The sequence below is a fragment of the Pyrgilauda ruficollis genome, unplaced genomic scaffold (genome assembly GCF_017590135.1).
Source record: "Pyrgilauda ruficollis isolate IOZ18807 unplaced genomic scaffold, ASM1759013v1 scaffold52, whole genome shotgun sequence".
Classification (NCBI taxonomy): Eukaryota; Metazoa; Chordata; class Aves; order Passeriformes; family Passeridae; genus Pyrgilauda; species Pyrgilauda ruficollis.
The window spans coordinates 3,711,814-3,739,409 of record NW_024526822.1 but is presented as its reverse complement, the minus strand read 5'-3'; the positions used below and the strand labels follow the sequence as shown (position 1 = coordinate 3,739,409).

Here is a 27,596-nt window from a genome sequence, read left to right as displayed (position 1 = left end):
CACAAAACCCCAAATAAATCAAAATTATTTACATTTACACTGCTGTAAATCCAAATGATTTACACAGAGATCATATCTAATGGAGGAAATGGGGAAGCACAGTTAACTTCAAGATCTCTGTCCCTGATATATCCTGCATGTCATTTTAGTTCCTTAATCTGTGCAGCTCCTAATTCTGCAGTTCCAGGGCTGCAGGGCTTGCTGTTGCTCTGAGCAATCTCATAAAGATTTCTCAAAGAATGGATCAAAATTCACCAGACAGCTTTCAAGGGAATTAGGGGAAAGTTTGCAACAGAGACAAGTTGAAGAAATTCTGTTGGCTGCTTGAATTTTCCCAGGAAGTTGTGGGGAGAGCAGAAAAGAGGTCAAAGTTTGAAAATGGATAAATCCCATATTATTGATGTTCTTAGGGCTTGTTTATTCTGCATCTGTCTCCCTCTGTCCTTTTCCCTTTGGCACAGCATTCTGAGCCCCTTTTCCTGCAAAGATCCAGCCCAGATCCTCGGCAGAAAAGTCCTGATCCACTCAGACCCCTGAGCAGCTTTCACCCCTCAGAGATGGATCATCTTCAGGGAGGTTTTTAAAACTCTTCTGCCAGGACTTGGAGGCTGCTGAGCTCTCACAGGCTCCCTGATCAGAGCCCTGGTGCTTTTGCAATCGCTTGGAATTGAGTTTGGATTTGAATCTAGCTCCAAACTCTGAGCCAGTTTGACTTAATATTAAATACAGAGTTTAACCAGACTGCTGGAAGGGGTTTTTTATTATAAAAAAGATGGTTAATATTTAGATTATGTCCCTTTTTTGCCCCTCTGGCTGACAAGAGCAGCTTAAGCTCACCTCTGTTCCCCTTGGGTTGTGAGCAGAGTCAGTGAATGAAAACACCACGTGCCCTCTGTTCCTCAGATGCCACCACTGTTCTTTTGGGGATTTTATTGAAAGTTCTGGACTTTTCTGGACTGGTTCTGACTCTTGTGGACTGGTTTAGCCAAGCTGAGGTCAGCCCTGCTGTGCTGTGCTGTCACTGGGTGCAGGGGAGGCCTGGCAGACATCAGCAGTGATGCTCAGCAACACGAGGAGGAGGTGCAGACGTGGTTTAATGCCCCTCTTTCTCCTCCTCTGAGACACTGGGCAGGCTCCTTACCCTCCCTTCCTCTTCCCAAGAGCAGAGGTTTGTTGTGGAGCCACACTTCACTTCCAGCCTGTGAGTAATGAGCACCCCATCAGCTCTGTGCCCTGGGAATGCTGGAATTCTCGGAATATTATAGTGCAGAAGAAGCTGGGATGTTTTTTGGGGCCTGTAACTTGCACATTTCTGTTATTTTCAATTACTCACACCAATTTCCATGGGAGTGAGTGACCCAAAGGTATTTCCCTGTGCTCCTGAGCCTCCAGGTGTGGCTCCCCTGCTTGGCAGTGCCCAGGCTTTGCCCTCAGCAGAGCCCTGCAGGGAGGCAGTGCCCGTGGTGCAGCATGGCTCCCATTTTAGCTTTGTTGCCCTGCTCAGGGCTGCTTTCCCAAGCAGTGAGGTGCCAACTGGCTGTGCAGAGCAGGGCTGCTCGTTGAGGGGATTAATTCAGATTTGTTCTGCTCGCTCCTCCTTCCGCCCGGTACCGAGCGCAGAGAAGGAGCCCCTTCTGAGAGGGGATGTGTGGCCACTCAGCCTGTTTGATTGCCTGAAAACGGTCCAGTTGTTGGCCTAATCAAGGCCAAGACCAGGAAAGAGAGACAAAGCCATTGTGGGCTCCTGTTGCAGCACTGAAACTTCAGTCCTGCTATAAAATTCACCATCACAGAGTCGCACAGAACTTAACTGCTCCCAGCTTCCCCCAGCCTGAGCTGAGGCTGTCAAAGATGCACAGAAGGGAGAGTTTTGGGAGGGTTTACAGGGCACAGAAGGGAGGGTTTTGGGAGGGTTTGTTGGGCACAGAAGGGAGGGTTTTGGGAGGGTTTGTTGGGCACAGAAGGGAAGGTTTGTTGGGCACAGAAGGGAGGGTTTTGGGAGGGTTTGTTGGGCACAGAAGGGAGGGTTTTGGGAGGGTTTACAGGGCAGCCTGATGTTAGTTCTGTTTGTGTGGCCAGGTTTCTGCAGGGAAGGGCTGCTTTGGGGTTTGCATTGCAGACTTGGCTGTAAATCTCGAGGTCAGAGCTGCCCAGCTCCTCTCATGGGGATGCCTGGTTAAGCTGGGCTCTGTGGGATGCCTTTAGGGGCTTAGAAGTGTCCTTCCAGTCTTACTGCATGGGCCCAAACCCAAAGGATTTGGGAATTTTGGCTGTACTAGTCATGACAGCAGAGTGAATGAATGCTGGAAATGAGTGCTGCGCTCCCTGAGAAAAAGCAGAGTGTGGGCAACACCTCTTTGTGTGCCTGTCACAGAAACCCACCTTCCTTCGTGCTGGGAACATTTCAGCTGGGCTGGCATCAGCAAGCGAGGTGTGACTCATGCCATGAGTGTGCCTGGTGCTCCTGCTGCACAAAAAAAAAAGCTCTGGGAGTGAATTTGCCCCTTGCTTCCACCCTGTGTGGGGTGGCTGCTGAGTGCAGTGCAGTGCCACAGAGGTGCTGCTCAGTTAAAATGGGGTGGGATGGGTGCAGCTCTTCAGGAACCCTTTTTTTTTCCTGACATCTTTTCCTTGTGAATAATTGCAAATCCGGTTTGCTGTTGTGACTAAAGTATTTGGTTAATATTATTTGGGTGTAGAATTTCCTAGGGGGTGTTCTGGGACCTGGTGTGCTGGTTAAGGGGAAGTGAAAAGTGATCTTAGACACACAGAACTCTATCTGTGGGTCTAACCAACAGAGAAGACAAACAATATGTGAGAATGCTCATAATAGAACACATCCCTTAGCTGCTTTGCAGCCAAAATCCGGTTTAAAAGGGGAATTTCCCATTTCAGAAGACTTCCTGGGAGGTGGAAATGTGTATCCACTTAATAAAACTCCAAAATGTGATGTCAGACAGCCCAGCTGGACCCCAGAGTGTCTCTTCTTGTGCTGAAGGGTTGAGTTGGCAGATGGAGCTGCTGCTGCTGGTGTCTGTGAGGAGTCACTGCCATATTTTCCCTTTTTACAGAGATTTTTACCTCAAAGCAGTGGAGTGGAAAGGGTGTCTCAAGGTAGGAGCCCCTTGGGTTGCTACAGCTTTAATCTGCTTCTGTTTTTAATAAAATCTCAGAGATTTCAAGCTTCTCTTAATCTTGGGGATGAGATGGGGCAAAATCTCTCAATTTGTGGTGACTTCTTTGATGTGCAGTGGGCAGGGAAAGGATAAATGCACAGGTGAGGAGAAATAGTGCAGGGATAAGTGAGACAAAACCCACTTGTGGAGCCAACACATCAGCAGGCAGGACTGGAGGGCAGAAAAACGTTTATTTCTTACAGCATATTTCCTTTTGTTCTCCCCCTTGAATTTTTGGAGGATCTGGGCCCTGAATAAACTGGATTTTGGCTGGTTAGCCCTGGCTGAGGGAAGCTGAAGGCACAGGGCATGCTGATCCTTCTGCCCTAGCAGCTGGAGGAGAAATTGCTCTTGAGGCACAGTGGTGCTGCCTCAGCTTGCCCTGGGGCTGGGCAGGTTGTGAGTGCTGGGAAGGGATCTGGGAATGCTTCCTTCAGCTGGAATGCCTGTGCTGCTGTCCTTACAGAGACCTTTGGATCTCACAGCCATCAGCTCTTTCTGAATGCAGCTGCTCACTGCAGGGCATTTCTTCTTCATTCTCTGTAGGAACAGAAAAATTCCACTGGTCTGAACTGGGAATTCGAGGTGTTTTGCACTGGTTTGGTGAAGGATCCTCCTGCTGTTGTGCTGGAGAGAGCTGAACAAAGCAGCTCGCTCCTGACTTTGCAGTCAGCACACACACACACCTCATCGTGGCCTGTTGTGTGCTTTCAGTGCTGTAAATCTTTGGAATATGAAAAGATTTGCAATGGTTACCTTGGGAAATGCGAGCATCTTCACGTTTCACAGTCAGCAGTCAAAAGGAGAGGTAGCAACCATTCAAGAGGAGTGTGGAACATCCTTTCATGCATTTTACCTCTGCAAGGCATCCCCTGGCTTCCTTCTGAGCTGAGCATCCACACTTTTCCCCAGGTGTTTTCTCCCGTTTCAGGAGATTTGGGAAAAGCTGGGATAGTGGTAGTGGGCAGTCTGCTCGGTCAGTTCTGCCCTTGAGAATTCCATTCCAGTAACCATTACCATCCAGCTCTCTTTGTTTCAACAGAGAATTCATTCTCTCAGCTTTCTGCATCTTACCCCACAGCAGCAGTGCATCTGGCAAAAGGCTCCAAGGCAGCTGCTCCTTTAAAATGGAATTGCCTGCGATGGGAGAAATCTGAGAGCAGAGCAGAGCAGAGCAGAGCCGCTGCCTCCTGCGCAGCTCCAGCTCCGTGGAGCTCTCTGCTCAGCTCTGCCCTCTCATCAGCCTCGTCACTGCTGCTTCCTCTGGGGCCAGGCTGCAGTGAGCACAGCAAGCCCCAAAGCCATCCCAGGGCTGTCCCCATGGCAGCCCTGCATCCCTCCACGCTGGACTCCGAGGTCACGGCTCTGTGCTGCTTTTCCCCCTGCCCCACTGTGCGTGTGTAACCCAGCTGGGATTTTATCCTCTTTGACTCCAGCGGTGTTTCCTCCCCTGCTGCTGCAGGGAGGCTCCCTCAGGTTGCTGGGAGCTGGCCTGGGACAGATCCCCCCTTGCTGCCGATGACTGTAACCGTGTGAGTGCTCGCTGACCTCTGCCTTTCTTCTTCTGCTTCTCTGCCTCCCCCTCCACTCCCCTGGCCTTGCAGAGTGTTTGTTGTGCATCTTGCTGAGAAGGTGCTGGTGTGTGTGGGACAAGGTCAGGCACTGGGATGGCACCAGCCCAGCTCTGTCCTTGAGCCCCTCTGCTTTTTTTCCCTCTTCTCCTCCAACTTTAACCCAATACTTTTCCTTAAGCTCTCCCTGCTGCCTGCTTTCCTTTCCCTCCACGAGCCCTGCCCCAAACCTTTGGCTGCTGAGTGCTGGCTCTGCTGAACCCCTTCCTGCTGTTTCAATGCCATTCCCATGGGAATATGGGCCTGTTTGGGTGGCTGGCAAAGCTTCCAGCTCTGTAAGACTTCATGATTTCTTTACTCTGGAAAAGGATCTTTGCTCCAGGCTTAGGCTTCTCTATGTGAGTTCAGGCTTTGCGCAGCCCCTGCCGCCCATCAGGGCCCTGAGAAACCAGGACTGATGCTGGGCTCCCCAAGGCAGTGTGGCTCTGTGGGTTAGGGGATCCTCTGTCCTCTGTTGCTGTTGCCAACCTTTGTTCTGCCCTGTTGTTGTTGCCACTGCCACTGGGAGAGCCCTGAAGGGGCTGGGGGAGGCTTTCAGTGCTGCTCTGAAATGCCTCTCTGCAGCCTCAAGTTGTGTTCTTTAGCTGCTTTCTTCTGTCTCAGGTTTCAGAAATGAAGGATTCAGGATCTTTCTCCTCCTCTGCAGTCATCCCTCTGATGGCTTTTGTTCTTAAAGCCAAAAAAAATATCACAGTGTGCGTTCTTCACTGCTTTATCTGAAACTGGAGGTTATTTTTTAATAGGATATTGCATGAGATACCCCATAGATCCAGATGGGAACAGAAGGTTTGGTTTCTCCAGTGTCTTTGTGGATGATCCCTCAGGCAGTGCCAGCCCAGGGACTCCAGGCTGTTGGACTGCACATAAAGATTTATCTTGATGGACTGGAAAGACCTCAGTTCCAACAGGTCTGAAGGCTTTAGGGATTTAAAAGCACTCTGATTTGGGGAGTCTGCATGTTCAGCATGAGGCTGAGTGAAAATCTTATCCTGTTCAGGTGTTGGGCTGTGGTGTGATGGGAATTGTTTCAGGCCCTGAGATAATTCAGGATCTCCTTGTCTCTAAGAGCAAAACCAACCTGGCCCCAAGATTTCTGCCCAAGGCAGTGCCCTCTTGCAGTGGTTGCAAGTTCTTGGCAGTGAAGACAAAATTAGGAAATTACTTTCCTTTGAATTGACGAGAAAAGGAGAAGGGGCATTTCTCTCTGAGACGTGCCATGAGTCACAGAGTTCTCTGTTACCCAGCTTTGCAGAGTGACTGAGCCTTTCCCGGGCTGGGAGAGGTTCTTGCACCACCTCAGGCAAAAGGAAGGTTGAGTTCAAACAGGCAGGACAATGAGGGGAGGCAAAGAGCCAAAACACAGTGTGAAAGCAGGATTTTTAAATTCTAATATTGCTCAAGAAAGCAGCAGTTACAACCTGAATCATCCCAGCTTCTCTGCCTTCCTGGTGCTGCCCCTCATTCTCCCGACACAAATATTCTTCCTATCCCCAAGTCTCTCTGGGGAATTATTTTTCTCCTGTTGATGGAGGGCTGTTTTTCTTCACTCTCTAATTCCAAGTAGCTGAAGGTGCTGTGCTGCTGCTCCACTTTTCTCTCCCCCCGAGGACCTCCAGGGCAGAGGCTGCAGCCCCAGCTCAGAAATGGCTCTCAGGCACTTTCTGCCCTGGCCATGGAACTACAGCTCCCATCATGCCCAGAGAGAGAGAGAAATGCTTTTTTTTTTTTTTTTTTTTTTTGCTGGAAATGAAGCCTCATGTGACTTCCCAGCTGCTGCAGCACAGAGGGAGTCCCTGCAGAGTTTTTTTCCCAGGGAAATGGAGGTGTGCCCTGGCTGGCAGATGCTGTGATGGCATCTGCAGCGCTGCAGATCGCTGCTGACTTCGGGAAGGACTCGGGACTGTGCCCACCTGCCACGTTTTGCTGGGGATCTGTACACCTGTAACCAAGGTGCATACCAATTAAACTCTCTCCTCCTTACATTCTGACATTCTCTCTGGCAGTTCTTCCTCTCTCCCCGTAACATTTCCTGATTTGTTTCTGATTTCCCCTCCCACTGCTTGTGTCGCTGACAGGTTTTGTTTTGCATGCATTTCACAGACCCAAACAGGGGTTTTTTGGGTGCTTCCCTAACTCCTGCAGCCTTTTCTTCTTTTACCATATGGGAGAATCACAGTGTGGCTGAAGTGGTGCCTCACAGGCAGCACATTGAATTCTCTGCCTGCAGGTCATGCACCTCTCTTGGCAAATTAATCTGTCTGAGCCTCTTCAGCCCTTTGTTTGCACTGCGTGGGCACTTGAAGAAGGGAATTTTTTAGTCCCTGGGAGTCTTTGAGAGGTGAGGCTGCTCTGGGGGGTGTGGAGCCATACAGAGGATGCCCTGCTGGCTGTGAGCTGTGGCTCTTGGAAGGGCAATACCTACAAAAAGCAATGTTCCCTAATTGTTAAGGAATCCTTCTGGAGGCAATTGGGAGCTCGGGCTAACAGGACCATGGCTGTGGCTATTTATAGAGCCTGGCATTCCTACCCGGAGCTCAGGCATTTCACAGTGGGCTGTTCCCTTCCGAACACTGGACTTCCTCAGGAGATGTTTCCTGTTTGCTTTTAAGTTCAGGAGCTGCTGCAGCCACAGGGAGCCTCTGCTGTAAAGAGGCTGAAACGTGGAAATTCAGCTTTTTCTGAATTGCAAAATTATGACTCTTTAGCTCAGGATTTGCTGAAAGTCCTTCATGAAGCTGTTGTGCTTTTTTTTCTCCTTCCCACGCCGTTGTGAACTTGGAGAGAATCACAGAAGTAGAAATGTCATTGAGGGACATCAGTGGCTTTACGAAAGAGGACTTGGGGAGCAGAGGGTGTGGATTTGCTGTTTGTGGATCTCTGTCTGCACTGGATGCCTTAGGAGGTTGAAATAAGTGTTCAGAAGAGGGGCTTTGTGTCCCTGATAAGGCTGTATTTAATGGAATCATGGAATGGTTTGGGATGGAAGGGACCTTACACCACCCAGTCCCATGGCAGGGACACCTTCCAGCATCCCAGGCTGCTCCAAGCCCCGTCCAGCCCAGCCTTGGGCACTGCCAGGGATGGGGCAGCCACAGCCAGGGAAGGATTCCTTCTCATACCCCATCCAAACCTCCTTTCTTCCAGAGGATTTGTGTGTTCTGAGCACAGAGGAGCAGTGTGCCAGCGTGGGTTTGTGCAAGCACGCATGAACGCATCGCAGCACAAACAGGGCAAAATGCACATTTCTGTGTGCCAAGGCAGGAGCTCTCTGTGCTGATGGCCCTTTCTGGGGCTGCCTTGGTGCTGAAGGTTCCTGCCTGTTCCCAGCCTGCTGCACCCTCTGCAGGAGGGTGACAGCTGTGCCCCTGCCCTCCAGCACAGGCTGATCTAAAATATTGAATATACCAACCCCTCCTGGGTCTGCCAGGGCTGTAAAATATTGAATATACCAAATCCCCGTGGGTCTGCCAGGGCTGTAAGTTAAATATTGAATATACCAACCCCTCCTGGGTCTGCCAGGGCTATAAGTTAAATATTGAATATACCAAATCCCTGTGTGTCTGCCATGGCTGTAAAATACAGAATATACTAAATCCCCATGGGTCTGCCACAGCTGTAAAATACTGAATATATTAAACCCCTGGGGGGTCTACCAGGGCTGTCAAATATTGAATATACTAAACTCCCAGGGGTCTACCAAGGCTGTAAAATACTGAATATAATAAACTCTTGTGGGTCTGCCATGGCTGTAAAATAGTGAATATACTAAACCTTCATGGGTCTGCCACAGCTGTGAAATATGGAATATACCAAACTCCCGTGGGTCTGCCAGGGCTGTAAGTTAAATATTGAATGTACCAAACCCCCCTGGGTCTGCCAGGGCTGTAAGTTAAATATTGAATGTACCAAACTCCCGTGGGTCTGCCAGGGCTGTAAAATACTGAATATAATAAACCCCCGTGGGTCTACCAGGGTTGTCAAATATTGCATATACTAAACATTCATGGGTCTGCCAGGGCTGTGAAATAGTGAATGTACCTAATCCCCATGGATCTGCCAGAGCTTTAAGTTAAATATTGAATATACCAAACCCCTGTGGGTCTGCCAGGGCTGTAAAATAGTGAATATACCAAACCCCCGTGGGTCTGCCAGGGCTGTAAGTTAAATATTGAATATACCAACCCCTCCTGGGTCTGCCAGGGCTGTAAAATACTGAATGTACCTAATCCCCCTGGGTCTGCCAGGGCTGTAAGTTAAATATTGAATATACCAAACCCCCCTGGGTCTGCCAGGGCTGTAAGTTAAATATTGAATGTACCAAACTCCCGTGGGTCTGCCAGGGCTGTAAAATACTGAATATAATAAACCCCCGTGGGTCTACCAGGGTTGTCAAATATTGCATATACTAAACATTCATGGGTCTGCCAGGGCTGTGAAATAGTGAATGTACCTAATCCCCATGGATCTGCCAGAGCTTTAAGTTAAATATTGAATATACCAAACCCCTGTGGGTCTGCCAGGGCTGTAAAATAGTGAATATACCAAACCCCCGTGGGTCTGCCAGGGCTGTAAGTTAAATATTGAATATACCAACCCCTCCTGGGTCTGCCAGGGCTGTAAAATACTGAATGTACCAAACCTCCCTGGGTCTGCCAGGGATATAAGTTAAATATTGAATATACCAAACCCCCGTGGGTCTGCCAGGGCTGTAGGTTAAATATTGCATGTACCAAACCCCCGTGGGTCTGCCAGGGATGTAAGTTAAATATTGCATGTACCAAACCCCCGTGGGTCTGCTCCCTGGGGTGGGTGTGTGGCAGTGCCTGTGCCCAGGGCAGCAGCAGTGCTCTGGTTTCGCAGAGGCTGAGCTCGCCTTCGGTGTGTTCAAACCCCTCAGTGTGTTCAAACCCTGCCATAAATCCATGTTCGGGTCCCTGCGTGCTCCTGCTGCGTGCCTGAGCACCGGGGATGAATAAGCACTTTCAAGCAGTGATGTTCTCGCCCTCAGAGCTTTAATTTGCCGGAGCTCTGCAGTGTTTTCCCTGCCTCCCTCGCAGCCAGCTCTGCTCTGCCTGCCCGCTGCCAGGGCAGCTGCGAGCTCCTGGGGCTGCCCGGGCTGCTCACAGGCTCCAGGCTGATTTACTGGAGCAAAGTAGGCCAGGAGGACCGGCAGGGAGAAGCTGGGGGATGAATGGGGCGGCATGAAGTCAGCGTGCTCCGCCAATCCGGGCAGGGCCACGCAGCTACGGATGCCTCTCGATGCTGGCACCGAGCGCACCTTGCCTGGGGCTTTGGTGCCTCCAGCCCGAGCTCAGCGTGCATCAAAGAGTTACTAGGTCAGGCCCAATGGTTTGAGAGTGTTCTGTGAGGTGAGTGTGCTCAGGGGGATGCAGTGAGCAGCCTGCACCCCGCGTTCTGCTCCGCGCCTTGCAGTGTGCCCGTGGTCTCTGGTATGGCTGTTCTGCACCATCGCTGCTTCACCTGCCTGCCTGTCCCCCCTCACTCTTCTCTTCCCTCCCCACATCCATCCCCCTCGTGTCTGAGCACTCCTCCTGTACCTGTGCACTGCCCAGAAACCACCTGCTTTCTTCCTGTCCTCCTGACTCCTGAAATGCCCACTCGGGGAGGGTGGGCTGGGGTGGGCTGTGTGACTCTCCCTTCTTGCAGGGAGGGAGGATGAGCAGCTGGCTGGAGCTGTTCCCTGCCCACTGCAGGCTGGGTTGTTCCCTTCTCCCTGCAGGCTGGGTTGTTCCCCAGCTCACTGGGAGCTGGGTTCTTCCCCTGCTCACTGCAGGCTGGGTTGTTCCCTGCTCAGTTCAGGCTGGGTATGTTCCCCAGCTGGCTGGAAGCTGGGTTCTTCCCTTGCTTGCTGCAGGCTGGGTTGTTCCTGGTTCACTGGGAGCTGGGCTATTCCCTTCTCCCTGCAGGCTGGGTTGTTCCCTTTCTCACTGGAAGCTGGGTTGTTCCCCAGCTCACTGCAGGAGTTCAGCCTGGAAAGGAAGCTGTGAGCAGCAGGAGGAGGAGCAGGGTCCTCTCTGTCCCCCAGCATCCTGCTTCCCTTGGGTGCCATGCCTGCATCCCTTGGGTGGTGGCAGGGGGGAACAGTTGGGGGCATAGCAGTGACTCAGGTCTTGTGCCAGGCTCCAAACAAGTTCCTAACCTGGGGCCATCCCCTTGAGATGCTTTTCCTGCCCTTCTCTGGGGGGCAGAATCTTGGCACTAACCCCTAAGCGACTTTCATTGTTCTCATCCTCCTGTCAGGTTGTTTGCTTGTTGTTCTTCATCCTCTTTTGACTCTCCCTTTCTCTCCCCTCCCTCCCTCCCTTCTCCCCCGTGCTCTTGTTCACTGCTAGGCCAAGCAGAAAGCATGGAGACGTCTGATATGGCGACAGCAAAGGTAGGATGGAAATGCTGCCGGCCTCACTGTGCGTAAGTGGTTTCGCTTGGCACCTTCTTACTCTGTCTCTCGACCTTTCTCCTGCCCCTTGCCCACCCTCCCTGCTGCTGGCAGAGCCAGTGATCAGTCTGGACCCTGCTGCTGGGCTGAGGATGGGGTTTGAGCCCTGGGAGGATGTTACATTCGTGAGGCTGGAGGAAATGCTGCAGTGTTGGTGCTGGAGGCAGAGGTCAGGGTGGGAGAGAGGGAATTTGGGGGCTTTTGGTCCCTCCGTGGCATCTGAGGTGGGAGCAGGGATGCTGCTGAATGAGGAGGGAGTGACACTAGATGGTGCTTTAGGGGCAGCTTTCCACTCCCAGGGACGGTTGTGTGAGGAGAAATTCCTTCTGGCAGCCTCTTTAATTTTTTTTTTCTTCTTTTTTTTTTTTTTGGAAAGGATGTCGGGGGAGTGTCAAAAGCGAGAAAGTAATTCGAGCTTATGGATGCATCCACCCTTTTCTGTGAGGCTTCTCTGTTGCCTGTGCCCTGCTTTCACAGGGCTGTGGGTTCTGCTTTCCTGTGGGCTGGCAGCCTGGGAGTCTGGGAGGGGAGCTGGGTGGATCCCGGTGGGTTTGAGGGCTGGGAATGGCTGGGAGGCCTGGGGAGCACCAGGCTGGCACCACGGGGTGGCTGAACACCATGGCACGGTGCCCGTAGAGCCAAGGTTTGCTTTCCTGGCCACCAGAAGGACTGTCCTTGGGATCAGAGCAGGGTTAGAGCGCAGGGGATGTGTCTGCAAAAGGTGTTTGGGGCTTTATCTCACAAAGGGATGAAGTTCAGCGTGGCTGGAGGGAGCCATGGCTTGCAGGGAGTGGGGAAGGGCATTAATAATTACAAATCTCTGCTTTTGAGGCTGCTCTGGCTGGGTCCTCCAGCATGGCTGTATTCCAGGGAGAAACTTCTTCCTGGGCATAGAATTCCCTGCTTAAACCCCTCACTGATCTCATGGGCAAACCGGTGCTGGTCACACATTGCAGGGCTCATGTCTCAGCTAGAATCTGAGCTTTCCCTGTCACATTGATCCCAGCTCTCACACTCCATCCTTTTCCATTCCACTGCCCAGAAGCCTGGATGATGCTGGGGAAGGTTTTGCCCCAGAACTGGGTTGCTCCTTGATGCAGCTTTTGAGTTTTTTAAGTGTTTATCAATAAATTGTATGATGTGCTTTGGGATAAATGTTGCTTTATAAAGGTGAACTCATCCTCATTCTCATATTTGCTGAAACCTCAACTGCTGCAAACCCTCTTCAAGCTGGAGGGCTTGGAAAAAAAATATCATTGAGGGTGCTGAAGGGTCTGTGGCATTTCAGTTAGAGTTGTGGTGGCGTTTTGGGGAACTCAGTTTTATCTCTGGCTTGAAAAACAGACATTTTCCATGACAGGAACAACAGAGTCACTTGAAAATTGTTTTTCTCTGTACCTGTTTTTTGTAGCTTTTGGTTTTAATCAAAGGGAAATGTGACCTATAGTGCTTTAACATCTTAATGTGAATGTACTGAAAAAAAATCTAATTATCTTTTTGGAGAAATGGAAAACTGAGTGGAGTTTGAACCTTCTAAAACAGATACAATTGGGAATTAGTTATGTAGACATTCCTGGAATGTGCACAAGTTCATTTGAACTTAAGCTTGGCAAGTGCTGACATTTAGTCCCCAATTCTTTATTTAAAACACCAACATTCTGTTTCTTTGCTGACTTTGAGCCAGTTACCCCTGGGAGGAGTTTGGAGCATTAAAGGAATGTTGTTAATTTTGCTTAATTTCTGCTGAGGTCAGTCTGGAGGAATTTCTGGGGAGGTTGAAGAGATTTGTTTCCCCGTGCTGGAATGCTCCAGCAGTGGCCATGGGCTGGGATGTCAGGATGCTCTGTCACAGCTGCTCTCCACTGTGTCACCCTTCCTTTTCTGCTGAGGCACCTTCCAGGCTGTCTCAAGAACTGGCATTTCTTTCCATGCCGGAGAATGGTGTGTTCCAATGTTTGTGGCGCCCCAAAAAAAGGAGAAATGCAATTTTAATCCATCATTCATCCTCATCTTGGGGCTTTTCAGAGCTGTTGGTGGCCTTGGGGAGCTGCTGTGGGACAGGGGCACGGGGCTGTGTCACCTCCAGCTGGGCTTGGCCTGCCAAAAGTGAAACCCCTGCGTTGTTCCATCCCTGCTGAGTGCCAGGGAAAAGCAAATTAAACTCTTAGAGAAGGGGAGGGGAAATCAGGTCAGTGTGGAGCTGGTTGAGAAAGCAGGGGTCACTTCCCAGGTGAAATGGAGATTGGAAAATCAGTGAGCTCCTTTCACCCCTGGCACTGCAAGGTTCTGCCTCTGTGCCCTGCAAACACACACATGGAAATCCTCTGGATTTTCGGATGTTGTGAGAGATATTTCAGCTGGTTTGCTTCTTCCATCCTGGGGGAAATGTGTCCTCTCCTGAGCTGGAAGGGGGTGCTGAGTGAAGGCAGCCAAGGTGCCTTTTTACAGCATCTCAGAGGTTTTCAGAGCTGATTTCACAGAGGTTTTCAGAGCTGATTTCACAGAGGTTTTCAGAGCTGATTTCACAGAGGTTTTCAGAGCTGATTTCCTTGGCTTTCAGCAGTAGCACTTGGCTGGGATTGCCTGGAGAAGTGTCTGCGAGGGGAGAAGGACAAAACAGCTGTGTGTGAATAAAACAGTGCTAAATATTCAACTTTCACTTTCTGTGGTTGCCTCTGTGCTTCCAGCTTCCCCCCAGGCCCTGCCCGGGGCGGTGGCAACATCCTGTGCAAAAATTGCATTTTTTTATTCCACCACCAAGCCCCAATTCCTGCCTGCCTGTCCCTGGTGCAGATGTTCCTGCCTCTGCAGAGGTCATGTCCAGCCTCATTTTATCTGGACAGCACCATCAGTATTTCTTTCATCCAAGTAGGGGGTCAGGAAAGAAAAACAACTCTGGTTTTGTGTATTCCAGACCTAACTTTTAAAATCCATGATAGTTTGTACTTACAGGTCAGGAAAACATCCGGTCTTTTTATCCAACCCCCCCCCCCCTTTTTTTTTTTTTTTTCCTGCTGCTCCTGATCTCCCAAGTTTTCCTTCAGTTTTGAGAAAGTTCTGCCTGGTTTTGGCTTTGTTGCTGTTTTTAGTGTTTGTGTGTGTGCTGCTGCTTGACTTCCTCCTCCTGGAAGCAGCCAGGAGCCCCAGGGGAGGTTTTATTAATGGAATTCTTCATCTGGACCAGGAATACTCAAAATGTTACTGGCACGAGGCCAGGATCCAAATTATCTTAATTCTTTTTGAAGTTCATGAGAATTTTTTCCTGGGAGAAAGGACAGGGATGAGGCAGGACAACACAACCACATGAACTTGTCTTATTATTTATTGTTTGTGCTGAGCAAATGATGCATCTAATTAAAAAATGCGATTCCCACCCCCAAATAATCCAAATGGCATTCTGATAAAATCATTGGATTTACAGCCTTTATGGCTGGAGGGGAAAATGAACCTTTGGTCTGACATCCTGTATGAAGGATGAAAATGGTGAAAATATGTATTTATGGCTCTGTGAGGGCACCTGCACATCCTTCAGAGCTGCTGTTCAGCTCAGCTATTATGTTTATTTTCACAAAACATCAAACTCTAAGGAAACCCAGTGTTTACCCTTTTATGCCTATTTTTAATTTTTCCTATGGAAAAAGAATTTTTACCCAAATACCAATGCCTTGGGAAAGCTCTTTTGAATGCAAAACATGATCACGAAAGATCTTTGCCACTTAAATTGACATTTATAGACAATATACCAATGAGGCATTTTACAACCATTTTCAGAATTACAACCTGCACTTGCACAGAGCAGTGAGAAGCAGGGATTTACAGAGCTTCCCTTTCCAAAACAGGGGCCAGGAATGGCTTTGGACCCCTCCAACCACAGCTCTGTTTTTTTTTTTTTTTTTCCATTTTCCCCTTTAGTGGGATGGAGTAGGTAGATAATTAATCTGGAATTCATCTTGCATGTGACTGATAGGTATTCTTAGCTCTGAGGAGGTGGCTGTGCACAGCCCATCCCTGCTGATACCTACAGCTGCTTTTGGCTTGCCTAATTTCAATTTAAACACCTTTTTTTTTTTCCTTTTTCCCCACTGGAATAGTTAAGTGCAGAGGACTGGGGGGAAAGTGAAGGGTTTGTCCATTCTGGCACAGCTGGATCAGCCAGAATTTGGGGTTGGGAATACCTGAGTGGGGGGTGACCCACAGGCTCCTGCTGGGAGGATTTTTTGGCCAGCACATTCCAGAGGTGGCCAGCCAGACATTTAAACAAACACCTTCCCAGCCATCTTCTTCCTCTGATAATATCCCCACCCCTCACATTATTTGGCTAAATAAAAAAGAAAAAGGAGAAGTGCATGACTGCTTATCTCTTAATACCTTTCTTGCCTGAGCTTTGATTTCCAAACATGTGACTCTGCAGCATTAGGCTGTCCTAGATTTGCCAAGCTTGCAGGTCTCCTGACCCATTTTTACAGCATTTGTGATTTGCCTCCCTCCTTGACAACCTGCAGGCCACAGCTGCAAAGCTGCTCCTGGAGAAAAGCCCAGCCCAAAGCCCAGCCCAAGCTTGTAGAGGTGGGACCTAAGAAGGGCTGAGGCTGGGATTATGAGGGGTGAGAGTTGTAGGTGTTTTTTCCTGTTTGTCGTGGGGAAAAACCTGTGCCTGACTTTATGGTTAAACGTGTGCTTTTTGTCTAGAAATAAACAAAAAATGCGCTGCAAAGTTGTTGTTGGAGCAAATTCCCAAGGCAGGGATTTGGGATCTCCTGCAGAACTCCCCGTTTCAGTGTTACTCCCCCAGTTTCTCAAACTTCAGCCCAAGATGCTGTTTCATTTCACTTGCCCTGGAATGATCCAAGCCCTCCAAAAGTGACATTCTGCTGAATTCAGAACTGGAACTTTGCTGCTCTTCATCTCCTCAGGGTTTGGGAGAACCAGAAAAAAAAAAATCTCTTTGTTGTTATTAGGCACAGTAGGAGAAAAAAATGGACAAAATACCATTTAAAGCCCTTCAAGAGAGTAGAATCTTTATTTACACACAGCTCTCTTTCCTCTGCCACCCCTAAAACTGCTGAATTCCTGCAGGATTTATAATCCAGAGTGTTCCTATCCCAGGACCAAACCCTTCAGAGCTGTGTGGAATAAGTGTGGCTGTCCATCCCCAGCACTCCCAGGCCTCACTTTTTGAAGAACTTTACTGATAAATAATGAAATTATAAATTATTTGAGATACATGCCCCACTCCCCACCTCCTGCTGCATGCAGTGTGCTCAGAACCCATGAGATAAATAAGAATTCCAGGGAAAATCAAGGTGCATTGCAGGAAATGGGGGTGGTAATGCAATATTTGGTATTTTTCCCTTCGGGCCAGGCCTTGCCCTGTGGGTGTGGGGTGCAGGGGCTCTCTGCTGCTGCTGGGGGGGCAGAGCTCTGCTTCTGCCCTGAAAAGAGATGCTGCAACAACAGCTCTGCAGTTCCAGAGTGCCAGGGCTGCCAGATAGGATCCCCCTCCTCAGCTCCAGGGCAGGTGCTTGGCCCCTGCCTCACTGAAGATTTTGGTTTCCATTAGGAGGTTCAGTTTTCCATTAGGAAGTTGGGTTTTCCATTGGGAAATTGGGTTTCCTGTTAGGAAATTTAGTCTTCCATTAGGAAATTCAATTTTCCATTAGGAATTTTGGTTTTCCATTGGGAAATTCAGTTTTCCATTTGTAAATTCAGTTCTCCATTAGGAATTTTGGTTTCCTGTTAGGAAATTCAGTTTACCACTTGGGAATTCTGTTTTCCATTAGGAAATTCATTTTTCTATGAGGAAATTCAGTTTTCCATTAGGAAGTTTGTTTTTAGGAAATTTGGTTTTCCATTGGGAAATTTGGTTTTCCATTTGTAAATTCAGTTTTCCATTTGTAAATTCAGTTCTCCATTAGGAATTTTGGTTTCCTGTTAGGAAATTCAGTTTACCACTTGGGAATTCTGTTTTCCATTAGGAAATTCATTTTTCTATGAGGAAATTCAGTTTTCCATTAGGAAGTTTGTTTTTCCATTAGGAAATTCAGTTCTCCTTTTGGAAATTCACTCTTCCATTAGGAAATTCAGTGTTCCATTAGGAAATTCAGTGTTCCATTAGGAAATTCAGTGTTCCATTAGTTCCCACAGCCCTCAGGTGAGCCTCAGGGGGGCTGACTCTCTTCCCTTCAGGAAGCTGCAGAGGGGATCTTTGCCAGGAGCTGTGGTGATAGGACAAGGAGAAATGGGTGCAGATTGAAATTCGGGTGACATATCCCAGCTTCTGGAGCATCAGCAGGGATGGATTTCTCTTTTTTGGCCTGAGCAATCAGCTCATCCCTGCTCTGGGGTAGTCAGGGAATTGGAGTGGTGCTTTGGCAAATGCCCCCCAAGCATCAACCACCAAATATTGGAGCAGTGGCAGAGGGGGGAGAGCCCTGGGCTCTGCCTCTTCCTCCAGCTGCCCTGCGTGGAGAGGTCCTGGTGCTGCAAGAGAAAAGCAAATCAACTTCTTGCTGCAGGAAAAGGCCAAGGGAACACAGCCCACGTGTGTGAGGGGCCTTCAAAAGTCCATTCTCTTCTTGATGGCCCCAGAAACTGATTTCACAAGTGGGGAAGCATGGCCAGGACTGAGGGGAGTCTGCAGGGGAGATGGAGAGGGGCTTTTATGAGAGTGATGGGGCAGGGGGGATGGCTTCACACTGACAGGGAGGAGGGTTAGGTTGGATAATCAGAAATATTCTTTACTGTGAGGGGCATGGAGTGACAGGGCTGGGTGGATGGCTTCACACTGACAGGGAGGAGGGTTAGATATTAAGAAATATTTACTGTTAAGGGCATGGAGTGACAGGGCTGGGTGGATGGCTTCACACTGACAGGGAGGAGGTTTAGATATTAGGAAATATTTACTGTTAGGGGCATGGAGTGACAGGGCAAGGGGGGATGGCTTCACAGTGACACAGAGTAGGGTTAGATTGGATAATACAAAATATTCTTTACTGTGAGGGGCATGGAGTGACAGGGCAAGGGGGGATGGCTTCACAGTGACACAGAGTAGAGTTAGACTGGGTAATAGGAAATATTCTTTACTGTGAGGGGCACGGAGTGCAGTGTGGTTTCACGCTGATGGAGAGGAGGGTTAGGTTGGATAATTGGAAATATTCTTCACTGTGAGGGGCGTGAGACTCCCAGAACAGAGAAGTTGTGGATGCCCCATCCCTGCAAGTGTGCAAGGCTGGCCAAAACACTCTGGCAGGCACTGTCCCTGCCATGGCTGGGGGCTGGCACCAGCGGACCCTCGCTGTGCATCGCACACCACGCGGCAGCCCCAGAGCGGGGGGACAGCCCCAGAGAGGGGACAGCCCCAGAGAGGGGTTGGATAATTGGAAATATTCTTCACTGTGAGGGGCGTGAGACTCCCAGAACAGAGAAGTTGTGGATGCCCCATCCCTGCAAGTGTGCAAGGCTGGCCAAAACACTCTGGCAGGCACTGTCCCTGCCATGGCTGGGGGCTGGCACCAGCGGACCCTCGCTGTGCATCGCACACCACGCAGCAGCCCCAGATCGGGGGGACAGCCCCAGAGAGGGGACACAGCCCCAGAGAGGGGACAGCCCCAGAGAGGAGAGCAGCCCGAGAGTGCGGCACAGCCCCAGAGCGGGGTCAGCCCCAAGTTGGGGATCAGCCCCAGAGTGGGGACAGCCCCAAATCGGGGGTTACCCCAGATCGGGCACAGCCCCGGAGTGGGCACAGCCCCAGAGAGGGGGGGTACCCGGGAGAGGGGCACAGCCCCAGAGCATGGGTCAACCCCAGAGCGGGGAGCAGCCCCAGAGAAGGGACAGCCCCAGTTCAGGGGGTACCCCAGGTGGGGCACAGCCCTAGATCGGGAAGACAGCCCCAGTTCGGGGGGTACCCCAGGTCGGGCACAGCCCTAGATCGGGAGGACAGCCCCAGGTCGGGGGATACCCCAGGTCGGGGGGTTCCCCAGAGCGGGCACAGCCCCAGGCCGGGCACAGCCCCAGGTCGGGGGGTACCCCAGTTCGGGGGGTACCCCAGGCCGGGCCCAGCCCCAGTTCGGGCCCAGCCCCAGGCCGGGCCCAGCCCCGAGGGGGCCGGCAGCGGCCGCGGGCCCTCAGCGCGGGGGGCGGCGGGCGGAGCGGGCCCGGCGCTGGCGGCGCTCGGCGCTGGCGGCGCGGGTGCCATGGCATGCTGCGGTCCCGCCGCTGCTGCACATGCTCAGCAGAGAGCGGGGCGGCTCAGCCCCAGCCCCCGGCGCTGCTGCCGCTGCTGCGGGGAGCCCTGCGCGCCTCGCCGCGGCTCCGGGGGCGCGGGGGGCGGCCGTGCCCCGGCTCGGCGCATGGGGCTCGGCGCTCCCCGCGGGACCGGCCGGGGCTGCTCCAATATGTGCTGGGACCTCTGGAGCTGTCAGTGGGCAGACAAGGACACGGGCAGCGGATTATCGTGGCTGTACTAATGAAAGGGTTCAAGCTCGCCTGGTAAGCGCGCGGTGGGGAGGAGGGCTCGGGGGGGATGCTGTGGTCCCCCTGTCTCCCCGAAAAAAAAGGGATGAGCTCCGCCGAGTTGGCGGCGCGGCCGCTGCGGCATCGCCGGCGGGATCTGGGTGCGGGGAGGGAGGCACCGGGAGAGGCTCCGGCGGTGGATGCGGCGCTGGGCCGCTGCTGTCCGGGCAGCTCCGCATCCGCCGCGATGCGCGGAGCGCTCCGGCTGCATCCCCCTGCCCTGCTCCGCTGCCCGGCTCTGCCCGAGCCGCATCCCCCAGGAAAATAAGCACGGGCAGTTTGTGCCGAAGAAAGGTGGGGGATAAAAAAGTGTTTTGGATGCTGCGTGCGTGGCATGGCTCCTGCTCGGCTTGTCCTTTAAGCAGCGGATTTTGGGGATGCTCCTCGCTGGCGTGGTGCTGTAAGGACATCGATAGCAGAGTTCCACGGAGCCCGGAGCTGCCGGCAAGGTACCCGAGGGCTCGATAATTCTTTCATCGTTCCTGCGTGTTTTGGGGGGAAACTCACCAGGTTTGGCTAAGTGGGCAGTGAAAGAAAACATTGTGTGGGTGAAAGGCAATTGACAAACTCGGTGTGTGTGTGTGTCTGAAGTGTTCCCACGGAGATATTTTGTTGGTCAAGTTTGTATTTTACAGGGGTAGGTAAATATAAATATATGTATATGTGTGTGTGTAATAGGGGATACAATTATATATCTCTATATAAAATATAATATAAACTTGACCACCAAAGGCTTACGTAGAATCCCGAGTATATCAAAACCACTTTAAATTTCCAATATGTCAAAACCACTTAGTTGGAATAAATAGGCTTTGAATTATGATGATGAAATTGATTTAACCAGAACTTTATCAGATGGGAATGGTTCCACAGTTAACAGTGGAATGTGACTTCGTAATTTGGGTTGAATTGGATGACAAGGGCAATGGGAAGGCCTGTTTCTTTTCCTTAATCCTTTTTTTTCTGTAATGAAAAAGGAAGTAATCATAGAAATAACAGCCTCCTTCTCAAGTGTGCTAGTTTGCATCAGGATGAATGTGGTGCTTTGAGATCCTTGCCTGTAAAGTGTGAGAAAACAGCAAAGTTATTTTGCATTTGTTATTTTACTTATTGTTGCTATTTTAATTTTATGTCTTTTTTCTGTGTAAAAAATAAAAGCACTACAGTATAGCACTAGGAAGCATCTTGTACTGGGCCCCAGGGGACAGACCCGAGCCAGGGATGACTCAATAGGTCATATCTTTTCTAATTTCTCTAATTCTGTCTTTTATTTAATTACACTGAGAGCCTTTGAATTTTCCCTGTGTGTACATGGCTCTGTGTCACACAGGCTGTACAAATGATACAGATATTAGCATTTGAAAATATTACACGATTTTTTTTTTTTTTGGAGTGAAAAAAAGCCCCTCTCTCGCAGTGATCCGCTGCCTTCTGTGCTGTGCAGTTGGGCTGAGGAGTTGCATAATAGCTCAGTGGAGTACCGGGAGAGCAAAGCATGTGCTGGAGATGCTGGGAACGCTGGGATGGAGTGGCTCTGCAGTGACATGGCCCCGCTGCCTGCCCACAAACCCGGCAGGTCGGTCCCTTCAAAGCGGGGTTTTGGCGTTCGCAGTCCATCCCAGCGCTCCGGGCAGCTCCGGCTGGAGCATCCTGCTGCTGTGCTGGAGGCTGCCTGGGGATGCAAGCAGATTACAGCGCTGCAGGAGGTGCTGCCCGGGCTGCAGTAGGTGACGCTCTTCCCTCTCCGTTCTCCGGGCTCCCGGCAGGGCCCCGGGGGCTCTGGGCAGTGCTGAGCCCCTTTGTTCTCCATAAAGATCCCGAGCAGTTCCCCCAGCTCTCCTGGAATCACTTGACAGGTGCTACCCAAGCCCTGCCTCTTCAGCATCCCCCTTCATCCCAGCCCCAAAATCAAATATTCTGATTGCTTCCCTTATTTAATTATACAGCGTTCTGGATCTCTGCAGCTGTCACTCTGTTCCCCCTAGGATATTTTGTTTATTTGGTTGTGCTGCAATATCCAGAGCAGGAGGGTGAGTTAGGGATGTTATTTCAGGTCCTGTGTGTTTGTCCCTGCTGGATTGATTGGAGGAGCACAGATTTAAGGACAGAATGAATGCAGGGCTCTCTGAACCTGCTTGGGGTATTTAATGTGGGTTGGACAGCCTTGATACAAAATGGGCTTAGAGGGTTGGTATTTATATAAAGAAAAAACATCCAGTGCATGGGCTGCAAACAAATCCTCTGCTCCTTGGTGCAGGAGCAGCACTGCTGGGGTTAACCCAGATTTCCTCCCGGAGCCATGCTCAGAGAGACACATGATTTCTGTCTGTACCAGGGAGGGACAGAAAGCTGTCAGCAGCAGCAGCCTGCTCTGACCCTTAGGAACAGGACTTGCCTTTCCCAGTTTTCAGGCCCCACATCCATCCTGTGCCGTGGGATCACACCAAATCCCACTGTGTGTGACATCAGGGAACCTCTGGGCCTGTCCTGGCCCAGGCCAGCGTGCTGCTGCCTCACAGCATGCCCTGCATTTCTTGCAGCTCGCCACCTCACCCTGCCCAAAATGATCTCATCCCCATCTGGCCGGGGCTCTGCAGCTCGGCTGGGGACAGCCAGGGGGGCTGGGTGACATCGCAGCGTGCCAGTGGCACGATGCAAGGGCCTGTGTGGCGTCACACCGCTCCAGCACAGCGTCCTGGTGGCAGCAGTGATGCTGCAGCCCCCGAGGGTGCTGGCAGGACAGATGACAGCAGCGGTTTGCCTCATCACGGTCTGGTGTCTTGGTTTAATTGGTCGTTTTTGTGTTTTAATGCTGTTTCCGTCTTTACGTTGTGACCTGGTATTGTGAGAGAAGCTTTTGCCTCCAGGCTGACATCACTGTTATCTCACAGCTCCTCAGGGACTGTAATCAGCCAGGCCTTACATCTCAGAAAGCCAAAAACCACAGCAGCCTTTCCCTCCCCTTCCATCTCAGGCCGTGCTGCTTGCCCTGCTCTTCCTTCTTAGGAGTTTTGGGGAGCTCATGATCCAGCAGAGATGGAAATTAATTTAGATCTTTGATGAAAAATGGAAATCTAATGCCAGAAGAGCATTGCAGGGACAAAAACAAGCTGGTGGCTGAATTGATGTCCCATAAATGGGATACTGAGTAAAACTCTGCTCGTCTGATTTTCCTTCTTTTGTGGTTCCTTCTGCATTGCTTGTGCTGCTGTGTTGCTTGGAATAGTTCTGAGCTGCAGAACCTGCGATCTGGAACCTACAGAGAAAAGAAAGGCCAAAGGCTCCACTAAAAATAAATCTGTAATTCATTTTTCTGCTAGTGCCTGTGGGTGAGAAAAAAAAAAAAAAACGAGGAGCCTAATACAAGTCCACTAAAGCCGAGGAAAAGCATTGCATGCAATTCCCTTGGCCAGGCTGTGCTCGTGGGCACCAAGAGAGGCAGAAATAGAAGCAGGATCAGCCCAGCACCAGTTTCTGTCCTGGGCTGCACAGTGCCACGCTGGATTAATACCTGCAGTGGCAACAGGCTGTGAAGCACAACTTTTATTTTAGCAAAAGTCTGAAATTACAGTGGAAGGAGACCTCTTGAAATAAAACCAAGGCATTTTCAAACCCTTGATCTGAGACTGGGTTTGCTGTGTGATGATGGACTGGCAAAAGCATCCCTTTAATATTTTTGTTTCTTATGTGGTTGGTTCTTGGCATCAAGTTTTGATTTAAATTTGGAAAAACATCTGTAATTTTGTCCTCTAATACGTATGTGCAGATTGAAACCTCTCTGAGGACAGGCAGACAGAGCAGTTCTTTGACTGAGGCCATGAAGAAGCTGCACTTTGCAGCACCCAGAATCTCTCCTCCAGATCTCTCCTTGGGCTGCAGATTATTTTGGCTAATTGAATCCCAATCGCTTGTTTTGCTGGGAAATTGCCTTCCCCTCTTATCAGATAGCAAGATCACCTTGCTCTCTGTCTCCAGTCCTCAGGAATGTCAAGGGAAGGGCAAACTGGAGTGGCTCTGCAATCCTGCAGCCTTTGCCCACTCAGGGCCTGGAGCTGAGGTGAATGAGGCAGCAGTGGGGCTGTCCCAGAGATTCTTTTCCCCACTAAAAAGCCTGAAGATGTGGAAAAATCAGTCAGGAAGAGATAAAACATGGAGCTGAGGCTGCTGGATGCTGTTTGAGAGCTTGGTCCCTTCCTGAGGGAAGGAAGGTGCTGCCTGTGGGAGCTGGGGGTTGTGAGAGGCCCTGGTTGTGCCTGGATCTGTCATTGACCATCTTCATCCTCACTGTGCCTCTGCCCCACTTTCCCTGCCTGCAAAATGAGGCAAACCAGCCTCCCCTTCCTTCTCCCCCTTCCAGCAGCAGAGATTTTCATGGGACAAGTGCTGGAAGGAGGTGTGGGACAGAAATCAGTCTCCCCTTCCTTCTCCCCCTTGCAGGAGCACAGATTTTCATTCCCACATTTTGGGAAGGAGCTGTAAGAAAGAAAATCAGTCTCCTTTTCCTTCTCCTTCCTGGAGCAGAGGAAGGGACAAGTTCTGGAAGGAGGTGTTGGACAGAAATCAGTCTCTTCTTCCTTTTCCCTTTGCCTGGAACAGAGATTTTCATGGGACAAGTGCTGGAAGAAGACGTTGGACAGAAATCAGTCTCCTCTTCCTTCTCCCCCTTCCAGGAGCAGAGATTTTCATTCCCACATTTTGGGAAGGAGATGCTGGGCAGAAATCACTCTCCCCTTCCTTTTCTCTTTGCCTGGAGCAGAGATTTTCGTGGGACAAGTGCTGGAAGGAGCTGTTGGACAGTGTCCCACGTTTTTAAGTGTCTGATTCACCCCGTGTGTGTTGATAGTTGTGTTGGACTGAAGAGGAGCACTCACATAGCTGGAATTTCTGCTTCATTTCTGCTCAGCAAGTGGGCAGGGGCAAGGCCTGGAAGAGGCAAAAATTGCCATCAAAACCCTTGTGGTGCTCCCTGACACAATTACTGTGTCCTGGTCAAGGCCTCTTCTGCTTTTTCCAATTGAAATTCCAGATTTCTCTCTATTTTAAACAGTTTAAACTTTGCTTGATTGACCAGCTGCTGTGTTTTTGCTTGAACCTTCCCCAGAACTCCTCTGAGTTCAGGGCCCTCGTTAGAAAGTGAATCTTAATGCATTATTAATTTAATTGATGATTATTATGACTGGTAACTACTAATTTCAGGATTTTGAGCCTGTTTGAAGTAAATTGTAGAAGTTGTGGTAATATATCCAAGGATGGAATATCCAAGCTCAGGAAATGGAGACACCAAACCCAAAAAGCTGCACAGAATTCCTTTTCCTTCTGGGTGCCCTTGCAGAGCCACGTGCTGATGCAAGATGCTGGAATGTTCTCTGAGCTTCCCCTTTCCTAAAGTTTTCCTTTTGGCCAGATTTAGGCCTGTGCTGTTGATTATATTTTACATTTTCCAGCGGTTTATTCCCCTGTAACCATTTGTCCAGGACAGAGTGATCTCTGTGGTCACAGCCAAGTGATCTGAGGGCAGATGCTCTGCTTTTTTTCCCAACTAAAAAAAGATGCAAAATGCTGCCACTCTCCTTTGACAATGTCACAGCCACTCCATGCATGTGGCAGAGGAGCAGAGAAAGAGGAATTTGGGGATTTTTTTTTTGGAGATTCATATATTTGGGGTATGTATTTTGAATAATTTTCAAACCACTCAGAATACCAGGTTTGGTAGAATGTGGTTTTGGACCACAGCTAATTTCAGGCCTTGGAATTGGAAGGAGAAAAATGGAGGAGAAAATGAGTGGAATGAAAAGGACTTTGGGGGACAATTAGGTGTATTTTGAGGAGTAGCAAAGATTTGGTAACAGAAGAAATGTCCAGCTATGCACATAAAATTAGAACAAGTTAGCTGGAGGGGGAACACACAACTTGTTTAGTTCAAGAACAGCTCCCTCTAATTAGAGTCGTTCCCTTAATGAGATGCTGAGCAAATCAGGCTGTGTGTAAAGGACAGGAGGAGGTGGCCAGGCCTGAGCTTTGCAGAGATCATTTGCAAGGTCCCAGCCCTGCTGCAGTGGGGACACACGAGATGCTGTGAGTTAAAAGGCTTGCATGCAGACAGAGGAGTTTCAGAGAGCTGCTGCAGAGGCAGAGCTGTAATTTTGGTGTATTTCTGACCCCACAGTACCAGAAATAAAGCAGCTGTGGGGATGTGGAAGGAGTGCCCTTTGCTGTGCAGCCCTCAGAGATGGAATTTGGCTTTTTTCAGAGCTGTCAGCTGTTAGAGAAATGTGATGCACAACCTGAAGCACATTTTGGGAATGAGGTTTGGGAGGCAAAGCCAGGCTTAGCTGTAGGCCATGAAAGAAGGATGTGTCTGGAGGCCAGGGCTCCCAGAACCTGAGCAACATTCAGAGCCTGCTCCAGGGCACTAAAGCTGCAGCATTGCTTCAAATACCTGCTGTATTATTTTTCCAGCAGGAAGAACAAGTTCCCCGTGGATTCTTTTCTGTTTTAAAAGCAGCTGATAGCACAACTGATCTGGGAAATAGAACTGTTTCTAAAATTGTGTTGTTTTACAGCAAAAGAGGCTCTTAAAAACAGAGATTTGCTGTGCTGGGAGATTTTTGTGCCCTACCTTCAGTTTAGAGGAAGAGATTCCATCCTAAATAGTCAAGATGGACAAAGGGTAGAAGAAAGGAAGTGGAATTAGTCCTGGTTTGGAGATGAGGCACACAGAGATTAGAGGTGTTTTTCCTTTTAATGTGTTTATTAATAGCTGTGTATTAATTCCCTACTGGAAGCTTAGCTTAGGAGAGCAAAAAATTTTTATAGCTTAAACAATTCCCTAAAGAGAGCAAACTCTGCTGAAGTAAGAGCAGGATGAGAAGTGCAAACATCCATCCCTCTCCCCTGTACCTCCCACAGGGGACTTGCCCAAAGCCACAAACTGAACCCTTGTAATTGTCCCAAAACATCCTGGATCCTTATAATTGTCCCAAAACATCCTGGATCCTTATAATTGTCCCAAAACAACCCGTGCCTTGCTCGTATTTGAAGATACCACAATTATCCTGAGGATATCTGTTCTTTCAAGGATCCCAGATTAGGAATTTGGGATGATTTGGATGTCACTTTGCAAGATTTCCCACAAACTCCAAATCCCATGGATGTCTGCGTGTGTCTTGGAAGTTTTGGGGACAAAAATGCAGCAAGTCAAAACAAAATCCTTGAAACTGTAACACTCAACCAGCCCTAATTTTGCAATCATAGATTTGCAATCATTGCAATAGATTAGGTTTGGAAACTGGGCTGCAAACTGGGCTGCTGCCTCTTTAAAAAATGGAAATAATGGAAAGCAGAGCTAGAGACGGAAAGAAGTGTGATATTATTGAGGTATTGATCCATGCTCCTGCCAATGAGATGTCCTGTACAGGGCCAGGAGCTTGACTTCAATAATCCTTGTGAGTTCCTTCCAGCTCAGGATATTCTGTGGTTCTACAGGTCTGTTTGTGTTTATTAACAGTTACCTGTTGCTGTTTATGAACGTGACAAGTGAATGAGTTTATTCCACTTCTCTCCTGCTCCTGGCTGTGAGGATTTGACTTCAGCCTTGTTTCTTTCCCACAATTTCATATCATCCCATTGCTCATTGTTCAAAAAAACCCCAAAAAACAACTCCAAACCTTTTAATACAGCTTTCCTTTTTCTTCAATATTTACATTCCTCAAATATTTGTTGACCACTCCACTTTGTTTACCCTTCAAGTCTGTTTTCACAAACGAGCCTCATGAGTGCCGGGATGTTTTTGTTGCTTTCCTTTGAACTCATTGCTCGGTA

General features: G+C 49.7%; 1 protein-coding gene across 5 annotated transcripts in view; it reads left to right on the top strand.

The window, feature by feature from the left end:
• Positions 1-27,596, top strand: part of GRAMD1B (GRAM domain containing 1B) — a 101,001-nt gene that overhangs the window by 16,989 nt on the left and 56,416 nt on the right. The window contains exons 1-2 of one of the 5 annotated variants that reach the window (XM_041480527.1): positions 6,620-6,757; positions 11,161-11,204. The exons of 2 other annotated variants lie outside the window; for them this stretch is intronic. Coding sequence is in view for 1 of the 3 variants with exons in the window: in XM_041480525.1 (XP_041336459.1) it covers positions 19,729-19,751 (23 nt within the window). In the remaining 2 variants the exon portion in view is untranslated. Of the gene's footprint in view, positions 1-6,619; positions 6,758-11,160; positions 11,205-19,593; positions 19,752-27,596 lie in introns of those variants that run through there. 2 more of the 5 variants (XM_041480529.1, XM_041480525.1) reach the window with 2 other exon arrangements.